Source organism: Triticum aestivum, chromosome 6D (genome assembly GCF_018294505.1).
Source record: "Triticum aestivum cultivar Chinese Spring chromosome 6D, IWGSC CS RefSeq v2.1, whole genome shotgun sequence".
Classification (NCBI taxonomy): Eukaryota; Viridiplantae; Streptophyta; class Magnoliopsida; order Poales; family Poaceae; genus Triticum; species Triticum aestivum.
The window spans coordinates 444,939,246-444,952,225 of NC_057811.1; the positions used below are offsets into that span (position 1 = coordinate 444,939,246).

The 12,980-nt window shown below is 44.8% G+C and overlaps 1 protein-coding gene across 1 annotated transcript; it reads right to left on the bottom strand.

Moving 5' to 3' along the window:
* Positions 1 to 9,773: 9,773 nt before the first annotated feature.
* On the bottom strand, positions 9,774 to 10,348 carry LOC123142840 (defensin-like protein 124). Its single transcript, XM_044561570.1, has 2 exons — positions 10,204 to 10,348; positions 9,774 to 10,080 (listed from the first exon to the last, which is right to left on the bottom strand). Exons 1-2 carry the CDS (start codon positions 10,259 to 10,261, stop codon positions 9,887 to 9,889), a joined length of 252 nt encoding a protein of 83 aa, XP_044417505.1. The 5' UTR covers positions 10,262 to 10,348; the 3' UTR covers positions 9,774 to 9,886.
* Between the last annotated feature and the right edge of the window lie 2,632 nt (positions 10,349 to 12,980).

Sequence of the window (12,980 nt, forward strand, 5' to 3'; positions counted from 1 at the left end):
TGCCACTGTTGGGGAACGTAGTAATTTCAAAAAATTTCCTACGCACACGCAAGATCATGGTGATGCATAGCAACGAGAGGGGAGAGTGTTGTCCACGTACCCTCGTAGACCGACAGCGGAAGCGTTATCACAACGCGGTTGATGTAGTCGTACGTCTTCACGATCCGACCGATCAAGTACCGAACGTACGGCACCTCCGAGTTCTACACACGTTCAGCTCGATGACGTCCCTCGAACTCCGATCCAGCCGAGTGTTGAGGGAGAGTTTCGTCAGCACGACGGCGTGGTGACGATGATGATGTTCCACCGACGCAGGGCTTCGCCTAAGCTCCGCAACGGTATTATCGAGGTGTAATATGGTGGAGGGGGGCACCGCACACGGCTAAGAGATCTCAAGGATCAATTGTTGTGTCTCATGGGGTGCCCCCTGCCCCCGTATATAAAGGAGCAAGGGAGGAGGAGGCCGGCCCTAGGAGGGGGCGCACCAAGTGTGGAGTCCTACTAGGACTCCCTAGTCCTAGTAGGATTCCACCTCCCATATGGAATAGGAAAAGAGGAAGGGAAAAAGAGAAGGAAGGAAGGGGGCGCCCCCTTCCCTAGTCCAATTCGGACCAGACCAAGGGGAGGGGTGCGGCCACCCTTGAGGCCCTTTTTCTTCTTTCCCGTATGGCCCAATAAGGCCCAATACGTATTCCCGTAACTCTCCGGTACTCCGAAAAATACCCGAATCACTCGGAACCTTTCCGAAGTCCGAATATAGTCGTCCAATATATCGATCTTTACGTCTCAGCCATTTCGAGACTCCTCGTCATGTCCCCGATCTCATCCGGGACTCCGAACTCCTTCGGTACATCAAAACTCAATAAAACTGTCATCGTAACGTTAAGCGTGCGGACCCTACGGGTTCGAGAACTATGTAGACATGACCGAGACACGTCTCCGGTCAATAACCAATAGCGGGACCTGGATGCCCATATTGGCTCCCACATATTCTACGAAGATCTTTATCGGTCAGACCGCATAACAACATACGTTGTTCCCTTTGTCACCGGTATGTTACTTGCCCGAGATTTGATCGTCGGTATCTCGATACCTAGTTCAATCTCGTTACCGGCAAGTCTCTTTACTCGTTCCGTAACACATCATCCCGCAACTAACTCATTAGTCACAATGCTTGCAAGGCTTATAGTGATGTGCATTACCGAGTGGGCCCAGAGATACCTCTCCGACAATCGGAGTGACAAATCCTAATCTCGAAATACGCCAACCCAACAAGTACCTTTGGAGACACCTGTAGAGCACCTTTATAATCACCCATTTACGTTGTGACGTTTGGTAGCACACAAAGTGTTCCTCCGGTAAACGGGAGTTGCATAATCTCATAGTCATAGGAACATGTATAAGTCATGAAGAAAGCAATAGCAACATACTAAACGATCGAGTGCTAAGCTAACGGAATGGGTCAAGTCAATCACGTCATTCTCCTAATGAGGTGATCTCGTTAATCAAATGACAACTTATGTCTATGGCTAGGAAACATAACCATCTTTGATTAACGAGCTAGTCAAGTAGAGGCATACTAGTGACACTCTATTTGTCTATGTATTCACACATGTATTATGTTTTCGGTTAATACAATTCTAGCATGAATAATAAACATTTATCATGATATAAGGAAATAAATAATAACTTTATTATTGCCTCTAGGGCATATTTCCTTCACCACTGCATGGAAGCTATCCTCGGCCACCCGTCCACACCTCCTACATTGGTCACTGACCTCAAGGTGTCTTGATTTTTTAACTTGGTGCGTTAGTAATCCTTCCTGTAACAATTTTCAAGAACAAATCTTCATCTTCTGCGGCACATCAATTTTCCGGAACATACGCCAAACCAGCCGGTCCCCGTCAGGTCTCGTACTTGTAGCCAAAGTGATATTTATGTTTTTTGATAAAGGGTAATAAATTTGTACCAATACGATACTAATTACACTCGGGCTATGCGACAATACAATATCAAGACCAAGTCAAGATAGTGAGGATGGACACAATTATAAATAAATAAAAACTAGAAAATGAAAAATAATGAAAGCTGAGGCGCCCAACAACACACAACAAATAAACATCACTACCATCCACCGTCTTTTTTTACAAAAAGCGTCAGATCTATTATAAATATTCAACGGAAGTACAAAGCACCTCAAACATAACAAAAATTACATCGAGGTCCATGGACCACTAAACGACCATTGCCGCCGCCAGAACGAGCCGTTGACGGGTCGCTGTCGTCGCTCCCATATCGGAGCCGGCCTGACCATGTCGATGACAGTCGGGATGTCTTCGTGCACGTGCCCCTAAGGACTAGTGTCCTGGAACCGCAGTCGTCGTCGTTGAATCCTCGAATTGATCTGAACAATCTGACACCAAAAATCGCCGTTGCATATGCACAACGAGAAACCCTAACCTCGCCGCCCCAAGGAGCTGGCAAGAATCTACGCCAGAGCTCTGTCTAATACGTCCTAATGGACAAACTTGAGGAGGATCGAAGCCCGGAAGACTGACTCGAAGAAGCAGTGTCGTTATCCGTCCAAACGCCACCCCAGCGAGGAGTAAAACCATACCTATCTACTAGAGGGAGCCAAGACACCAGGATTCTCCTCCCCGCCACCAGCCAGCGGAGCAGCAGGCGGAGGGGAGACAAAACCACGGGCTCGCCACAGAGATCGAGGGGAGGAAAACTTTCCCAAGTAACTTTCAACCAGAGAAGAAGATAGTAACGGCTGCCATGTATACTTTGAGATTGTACTAGTATAGTCTGGTAGTAGAGGAGTTTGTATTGTCTTGACGTTGGAAACAATTGTCCACCACCATCTACCGTCTTTGACCCCACACAAACTATGAGAAGGTTCTCTTAAACTAACACCCCTAGGAATGAAACGAAGCACCAATGTCGTGCCGCTGGATCCAACCACTAAAGGTCATATATTGGGTTTTCACCCCCAAGGGCACATATAGCAATCAAAGAAATACCTTCAACAAACACATGGGTGTTAGCACTACCATCAAAGGACTGACCTTAGACTTTCACCAAAGAGTTCGAGTGCCGGAGTATACTAAAATTTAGATGACCAGCCATTTGAATGCATTATTGGACTAGAAACCAACCAAAGAATGCTATTTTTTTTTAAATAATACATTTTTTATTAATTTGCACAAATATTACGCGCAAAAAATGATTTTCAAAAATAATACACCGTCGGCCCACAGCAGGCCGACTGGTCCTAGTCGGCCCACAGCAGGCCGACTAGGGGCCTATCTGCTTGCTGCTGGCCGATTGGGCTGTCGGCCACCAGATCAAGTCCAGTCGGCCAACTGGTGGCCGACAAGGTCCAGTCGGCCTGTTGTGGGCAACAGGCCCGACAGGAACTAATTGGCCTGCTGTGGGCCGACTGGTGCATGCATACCATATTACAAATTTTTTTGCCCCGTACGATATTACATTTTTTTTCAAAACTATGACGTATTTTCCCGCCACCCGTTTCTCATCCACCCGTTTCCCGCCATATGTTCCCGCCACCCGTTTCCCGCCATATGTTCCCGCCAACTCTTTCCCGCCACCCGTTTCCCGCCATATGTTCCCGCCAACTCTTTCCCGCCATACTGCAGTCGTTCTTTTCCGCCATTTTCTCCTCTCTACCTATAAAACCCCCTTCAGACGGAGGTGGATAAGCATTCCAGTGTAGTGTAGTTGAGATGTCCCATTATCCTTTCGATCGTAGTTTTCACCCTGGGATGAGCAGGACTCTTCTAAGCCTAGCTACAGATTTCAGGATGGACAATAGGATAGTTCCATGGGACGAACTCACCGGTAGTGACACCATAATGAATGAGTTGGCTCACCAGTTACATAGGTCTGGGTGGCCTGAAAGGACCTATGAGGAGGTACGTAAAGAACTTCTTAGGTTGCATGAAAGGTGGAAGAAGGTAGTGGTGCCGAAGAGTGAAACTTTCAGAAGGATTGCAGCAAATAATCCATGTTTATGGACTGAGGAGAGCGAGGACGAAGATGATATCTTCATGCCGCCGCTTCCGGGTTCTGCATCATCGAAGGGCAAGGGTTCTTCATCGTCGAAGGGCAAGGTTTCTGCATCGTCGAAGGGCAAGGTTTCTGCATCGTCGAAGGACAAGAGTTCTTCATCGTTGAAGGGCAAGAGTTCTTCATCGTCGAAGGGCAAGAGTTCTACATCGATCGAGGATGACGATGATGACTTCATGTAGTTTTTATGTTGTATATTGTGAGTTCAGTCGTACGTACCGTTTAATTTAGATGTAGCTCTATCTAGTTGTTTGTAATGTCTTGTTGTATGAGCATTATGTTCTATCTAAATATGATCTTATAGTTCGGATAACAGAGTACTAAGATAGAGTAGGCATATGTCTCATACATAAGTACATAGTCATTTGTCTCATACATAGAATAGACATAAGTCTCACACACAAATAGATGGTAATATCTCTACTGATAGATAGAAGCGTCTGTGACGACGTATGGCCTGGCGGGGAGGCGGATCTGGAAGCGGCGACCATCCCCACCTGTCGGGTGCCCTAATGTGACGAGGAGGAATCTCAGACTCTTCCTGGTCATGTTGTGTATCCTGTGTGGGGCCTGGCGGAGGAGTCGAAAATATGTTCATCCACTGGGTGTGATGCGACATCTGAGCTTGTATGTTCTCCTCGGGATGTTGATCACTCCCCCACGTATCATGTGATGCCGACATAGACGCCTGATATCCGTAGGCTCCTGCACGATGGAACGTTTCATCATGAAGAATGAGGTCGCGTCAATTAATATTGCCACACTTAATAGCGCCACACTTAATACAAATTCAGAACATAGTGCCACACTTAATACAAATTCAGAACATACTACTGGTAGCTTAGCTTCTTCCTCTCGCCCTTACTCCTCTACTGCCTCTACCTCCTCTTCTTCCTCGGTTGCCTCGTCCACGCCCAGTGACGGAAGTGGGACAATTAGTGTCCCTATGGCCAAATTCATTGCATAGAATGCATTGCCTAGTCGGACCTCCTGCTTCAGATTCATCCATATCATTCCGGATGCGCTGACACTGCCGTCTGCCTCTACTTGTACGCATATGCTCTGGGTTTGGAATGTAACGCCTTTCAGCGGGGTTGACGGTGTTGAAATTACCCATTGATCGAAAACCCATCAGCTCACCGGTCCAGTTATCGAGGACAGACTCTTTCAGAAAAAATGGAGACACAAACGATATTGCGTCCATTCCAAGCTGCCCGCAAGCAGCAAGTACATGTGAGCAAGGTAGGTGAAGCAATTTCGGTTTGTTGCATGTGCACTCACACGTTGGCCAGGCTTCATTACCAACTTTCACCTCATGCGTCCTCAACTCATTTGCACATCCAAATTTGTTGTTGGCTAAGCGGACCTCAAACCTTCTTTCTTGATTACCGATGGCGACTACAGTGTGTGGCCTAGCTTTTTGCATCTTGTTGTCCATGTACTTCGTGACTCTTTCACAATACCGTGTATTCGGGTTGTTGAAGATATGATGCTCTGCTTTTTGACGTCTATCTCTGAAATACTTGACGGTGCCATAGAAAATACCCTCAATGATGGTTGTAAGTGGCAATGCCCGGTTTCCTCTGAGGACAAAATTGTATGTTTCCGCGAGGTTCGTTGTCATGACACCGTACCTTGCTCCATGTGTGTCATGTAGCAAAGACCACCTCTCCAGAGGCTCATGCTCTATCCACTGCTCGAAGGTTTTAATCGACCTCCCAAGCCTTCTCCTAGTACCAGGTGGGTCAAAGCCTGGCAAGTCACATAGCCCAACAGGCTCCTCCTCCACGGCCGCTGTTCCTGTTGCCAACTGTGCAGCTACTGCTTCACCATGTGCCCTCACCGCTGCATCTCTTGCAGCTTTCCTGTCCCTCACGTGTCTCTGCGTGCACACATTAAGTCTGTCGCGTATCAAATTGTACTTCCATAACTGGTTCTGCTTGCAGAGTTTTTTGAACAGATTCATCAGGTTCTTATTTCTAAACTGCGAGAAGAAATTAGCCCCCAGATGGCGCATGCACCAACGGCTCTGCAAGTCCTGCCATGGAACTTGTTCCTCAGGGCCTGGGTTTGTCAGTGTCCTTATCGCACTGAGTATACCTGCATGCCTGTCATGAAGGATGCACACATTGGGCTTCTCCTTCACAACTGATATTTTCAACTGCCTGAAGAACCATGCCCAACTTTCAATGTTCTCAGTCTCCACAAAAGCAAATGCGAGTGGGACGACTTGATTTTGGCCGTCTTGACCTATGGCTGTCAGGATCTGACCCTTGTACTTGCCTGTGAGAAAAGTACCGTCAACACATATCACCGGTCGGCAATGCCTGAAAGCTTCGATGCATACACCGAAAGAGAAGAAGAGACGATGCAGCACCCTCACAGTTGGGAACTCTGGCATGAACATGTCTTGGATATCGATATAGGTGCCTGGATTCCGCTGCTGTAGGGTGTGGAGGAGCTGGACAACAGAGTCATATGCATCAAAATAAGAGCCAAATCTCCTCTCAAGCGCCGCATGCTTAGCCCTCCAAGCCTTTCCATAAGAAATTCTGTACTTGAACCTGGCGAAGACTTTTGTCTGGACTGCCTTCACTTCCATAGCTTTGCCCTGCACTATCTCATCGTAAAACAACCGAGCAATAAGCGTGGATGAAAGGTTGGCATGATCTTGAGGGATGCAGGGAATAAGACAAGTGTGATTAACTAAGTCACTTATCACCCAACTTGTGCCATACTTAGGGAGAAAGCCGTGCACCCTGGCGGGACAATCTGCGTTCTTGCATACCATTGTCAGGAATTTCTGACTGGACACCTGAGCTGTGAAAACCCTTTGCGTGGACATTGCCCAATTAATTATTGCATCCTTCGGGACTTGCTTGTTCGGATACATAGCACCCGTTGCAATATTGTTCTGGTGATATTGCCAGGCTGAATCATGTCCATCATTCACAATCATTGCAGATGAGAAGTCATGATTCCACGATGCAGGATTCGGGACCTCCTCTGCATTTTCTTCTTCATCTGACTCGTCAGAATCATCGGCATGACCCCTTTCAACATCGGTGTCTTCTTCTTCCATCTGGTCCTGCATGTGCCCATCTACCTCGTCAGCGTCCACCTCGCCATTGTAATCACCATCGGCATTTCCTCCTTCTACCTGACTACTCTGCCCTGGTTCATAACCATAAGCATTTCCTCCTTCTACCTGACTGCTCTGTCCTTGTTCGTAACCATCATCTCCAGCATTTGACATAGATAACTGCCTCCCTACACTGCTATGACCAGGATCGTAGCCACCCTCGCCTTCATGTGCAGTGACCTCCTTCACGACGGGAAGCACTAAAGCAATAGGATTGCATCCCCTTCGTTCACAACCTTGTAACCACCGCACCCAATCGGAGTCGTGCTCTATCGGCCTCAAATAAAAGTAAATTATTGTACTTGACCGTGTCCATAATGCATGAACACCGATGGTGTGTGTTTCAGTATCAAGACCTAAACTTGTCGCAATCCATTCTTTCAACTGACTGACTGACCATGTTTGAGGTGCGCTCATTGGCACCTCTATGTGAGTAAATTCACTCAAATCTGCTCCCATCTCAGTTGTTTGGACAGTACCAGGACCGTAGTAAAATCTGAACTTCACTACATCAGACATCTCGGCTCACCTATTTTTTTTCAACAACGAAATACAATTCACTAACAAATATTAGACATGTTTATATATATATTACAGAATATTAACGGAGCAACTAAGACAATTCACACACCTACAAGTATATTACAAATATTTGCCGGAGCAACTACAAATATTTACAGATTTTAATATTTGACTGCCTATATTATGGATTTTACCGGAGCTACTCCAAATACTGACACTCCTAAATACATCACATCCACATATAGTACGGAATATCACCGGAGCAACTCCACATTTTTACACAAATAATTAGTTGACATCTAAATATATTTACGTATACTACCGGGGCAAATAACAATAATCGCACACCTAATTTATTTCACATCGAAACATATTAACAAATACTACCGGAGCACCTATGAAAAATAAAATGTTTGCTGAAATATACCCTTGAAGCGTGTATGCGAACGAAGAACGACGAACGGCGGCCACCAAACTGCCGGTGCTCCGCCTCCAACGAAGAACGACGAACGACGAGCTTCACCTCCACCACCTCCACCACACTGCCCCAACTTCACCACCACCACCTCCACCAAAATGCTCACCACAACCACCACGAGCTACCCCATCAGTAGATCGAGACCTTTTTTGGCTGCCCTAACTAAGTTGAATCCATTCATGATGCCAAAACCGCAAAAAACTGGCTCATTTAGGTGTAGAAATTGGTGGCATTTTTGTACAGAGAGAGGAGAAAGCAAGAACAGAAGAAGAACAGAAGCTTGGGCGTGGAGCGTGGAGGAAAGGGAGGATAAGGCCGCAGGGAGCTGGGCCAGCCGCGCGCGAGGTGGGGCCGCATCCTGTCAGCCAGCAGCAGGCCGATCGGCCCGCGGCAGGCTGACAGGGGCGCGCCCGCGCCGACAGCTCCCTCCCTCCCCCTCGCGACGTGGCCAACCCAATCCGAGGCCGACACGTGCCAGGCGGGCCAGCTGTCGGCCGGCTACTGGCCGACTGCGCCCACTCGGCTCGCTGCGGGCTGACTAGGCCCAGTCGGCCCGCTGCGGGCCGACGGTGTATTATTTTTGAAAAATCATTTTTCAGCGTAATATTTGTGCAAATTAATAAAAAAATGTATTATTTAAAAAAATTAGCCCAAAGAATGGCGTGTAGCAAACCACACCCCCCCCCCCCCCCCCAACCCCACCAGATAATTTGCTCTCACAATCAACAATCTTTCTACTAGAGTAACAAGATTACTACACCTATATTGTACCTCTCGTATCTGCAGATCTTCTCGTCGCATGAGATCATCACAATGCCGCCTTTCGTCCCTAGCATGCTAATCACCAATTCAGTTCATCATTTGGGTTGTGGTTGGGGGAAGATGGGATTTGCAGATGCCTTCTCATCTCGTGTACTTCTTCAGGCAATCTATGTAGCACATGGCGGCTTGGCAGTTGCCGGAGTAGATCACCTTGAGCAGTCACATTGTGAAGTATACTGCGCCGCCAAGATTGTGTGCGTATATAAAGATGAAGATATGCAAGCCATGGTCAATCACACAAGATTGAATTCCCGTAAAAAATACATTAGATGAATAAGAAGAACCTTAGGATCGCATCAAAAGGACAAGAAAGTTTTATTGCCAGTCGCCATAGATTGTCTCCCGTAGTCTGGGTTGGCAGTGAGAAATCGACCATGTTTGATCGCTTTTTTGCCTGCTCAGTGGGTTGGCTTGGAAGGGCTTTATAATGGCATGCCTTGCTATTTCCGGAATCACGTAACTAGGTGACATTTATATCCGGGTTAAAATTTGGAAGCGATATGGACCAGTGGAATCCCTTTAATTGCATCATCATATTTTCAGGAGTAATTTTTACATGTATGGTTTGCTTTAATTTCTAAAATTGTGCATCATGTTGTAATGCAAAAGCTAATCCTTTTTTTTCTTTTTACTTATATATACTAGGTTCAAAGTCAGGTCATGCTTTAAGAGTTAGTAACTTTTGATCGCGGTCAATCTGGGAATCGTGACATCTACTACATAACATTTCCTTTTCCATTTATATTAAATTTCAAGAATAATAACAAGCACATATATGACCCTCTTCTCATACTGGTCAGCATCCAGCCCCGGTCGCTACATCAAGGTCACATACTACTTGGGAAGGTGCAGGTGTAGATGCACCGGCAACCATGGGCGGCGCAACCACCAACTCCGCCCTTGAACTGGCGCGCACAGTCCGCCTTGCACTTGGCCGCCTCGCACTTGGTACCCGTCGGGATCACCGCCGAGCAAGTGTCTTGGAAGTACTGGGGCCCAACTGCCTTGCCCGCCATGCCGCCTGCATTACGCATTTTTCAATTATTATAAGCTCGTTAACCTAAACTGGGAAATTTCCTGCAGGTACTTGCAGTATATGTATCAATATCCACGGATGCATCGTAAGTTCATAACATCTTTGTACCTGACGATGATGCGACGAGGACCATGGCTAGGAGCAGTACCATATGGATGGTCTTCATATTTGGCGTCGGTTGATAGGATTTCCCTTGTACTGCTGGGTTGGGTAGTGCTTGGTTGTTCTCTTGGTTCGCGATCGTCTTCCTCTGCTGTCCAGGCTTGGTGGATCCGGTCAGGCCGGTTTTATATTGGTGATGCGCTTGTTACTTTTGGAAATATAGGAAGCACACAATAAATGCATTGATGGTCAGATATACGGATATAGATGGGACCAAATTATTACACGTTTCTTTATCTCTGGAATTCTGGAGACTGGAGCGATAGGCTTCTGTGTGAGAAAGCTACATTGGCGTGGATGGATGGGATCGCATTATCCTAGTTCAGTAACACTTTATGTACTAAAATGTTCTGAAACTTTATTGGCAATTTGGCATGGATTGATATGGGATCACACTTGGGCCAGTTCTGTTGGGGCTTTTTGCTAGCTGTGGAATTCTAGGTTGGGCTTCTAACATAAGTTGGGGAGAGGGCAACTTATTTCCACAGCCTGTCGTAAGCCCAAAAGAACTGGCCTAACTATGGCCCTTGCCCCTTGTGCCGACTGGTGCACGAATGTGACCCTCATTTTTTTTTTCAGATGCCGCTTCATTCTCAGACATTGGAAAATGGCTATTCAGAAATTTCGCATCCACGACGTGGACACGTCCGCATGGCACTTGTTCGACTCCGTTCAGGCCTGGTGGGCGAGCACATGCACCACGGGCACCACCGACAGAAAAGCAAAGGCATCGATTACCATGCTAGTGTCATGGGTCATCTGGAATGAGCGCAACGCAAGAGTGTTCAGGCAAAAGAGCGCACCTCCGCAAATCTTGCTCAACATCATTGTCGACGAGGCAAACCTTTGGATCAAAGCTAGGGCAAAGAAACTAGGGTCTTTTTTATCGCGAGAATAATTGTCATACCGTAACTTGAGTGTGTGTTGTAACAAACTCTTTCTCCTCCTTATTTAATATACGAGGCAAATCTTTTGCCTCCGTTTTAAAAAAGAAAAAAAATTGGCCCTTACCGCATGATATGTCAGTTTACTTGCAAGCCGGATGACAAAGCTAGGTCATGGGTTTAGAAAATTCATAGTGAATATCTTAGTAGATAAAATCTTACGAATAATTGTATTGAGCTAACTGTGAATTTTCACTTGGCCTAAACTTGGAACAAAATAATATCATCATTAAGGCAATAAGTAAGTAAGGAAAAAGTGAGTCGCCAAAAAATAGTAAGGAAATAATGTTAATACAAACAAATGCTATTTTCATACTATAAAGAGTATTACACGACACACATCTCATGACGATTATTGAATTATGAATGGAATTTTAAGAATGGAGTGAAGTGCATTCTAGGTCTCTGAAGTATTTCAGGGGTGTCATGTAGGTCCTCAAACTATGAAAATCGGCATTCAGGTCCTCGAAGTGCAGTAAGTGTGTCATTCAGACCCAAAATCTGTTCCACCCCATCTGACCGGTCAGCTGGCGCCATTGACCTGTGGCATGTTAGAAGGGGGCCCCGAAATGTAACGGCTGCTGACGGAAATATGCAAATAAATTCAAATACATGGTTTAAAAAAATGTTCGCTATATGGAAAAATGTTCACGACTTTAATAAAATGCGCATTAGTTAATAAAATTTTCGAATATGGAAATATGTTCGCAACTTTATAAAACACACCGTGAACGATGAATTTGAAAAAAGTTCACGAACAATGAATTTGTAAAAAAATGTCCGCCACATTAAGAAAATGTTTGCGAACAATAAATTTTATTAGAAAATAGAATATGTTCATGAACAATAAATTCGAAAATATGTTCGCGAACAACAAAAAAAAGTTCGCGAATATGAAATAAATGATCACAACTTTAAAAATGTATTCACGAACAATAAATTTAAAATATGTTCGTGAACCACAAATATTGTTTGTGAATATCGAAAAAAATTCGTGAACGATAAATTTGAAACCAATGAATTTGGAAAACGTATTCATGATTTAAAAAAGGTAGACGGACGATAAATTTTAAAAGAAAAGAAAATATGATCGCAAACGATAAATTTCAAAATATGTTCACGATCCACAAAAAAGTTTGCGAATATGGAAAAAAAGTCCGTGAATGATGAATTTGGAAAAAAATTACACAAATTTCATAAATGTTTATTAATTTTAATAAAATTGGGATTTACAATTTTTGTGAATTTAAAAATGTGCACCGATTTACAAAAACGTTCAGGGTTAAAAGAATGTTCATGAATTTTATAATATGTTTATAAATTTATATAATTTTCATTAATTTAAATGTTCAAGGTTTTATAAAATGTTCACAAATAGTGAAAGTTCGTGACTTTAAAAATATCGCTAAAGTTTTCAAATTTATCGTTCGTGATTAAATGTTCATTAATTTGTGGTTCACAAACACATTTTCAAAATTCTTGTTCGCAACATTTTTTAAAAGTCTTGAACAGTTTTCCTTGTTTGCGTACATTTTTTGAAATCATGAATTTTAATTTATTTGGAGTGAAGTATATTGATCATTCCCTGGAATTTATTTGAATTTATTTGCATATTTTCGTCACCAGCCATTAGCTTGCGGGACCACTATCCGATGTGTCACAGGTCAACAGCGCCTGCTGGCCGGTCAGGCTGGGTCGGACAGATTTTGGACCTGAATGATACACTTACTGCAGTTCAAGCGGACCTGGATGCCGATTTTCATAGTTTGAGGACCTACA

Excerpts from the sequence above, each read along its gene's own strand:
- LOC123142840 (XM_044561570.1), bottom strand. The coding sequence starts at position 10,261 with ATGAAGACCATCCATATGGTACTGCTCCTAGCCATGGTCCTCGTCGCA. Across the intron at positions 10,081-10,203 it reads CCTCGTCGCATCATCGTCAG|GCGGCATGGCGGGCAAGGCA; the intron begins GTACAAAGATGT and ends TGCGTAATGCAG.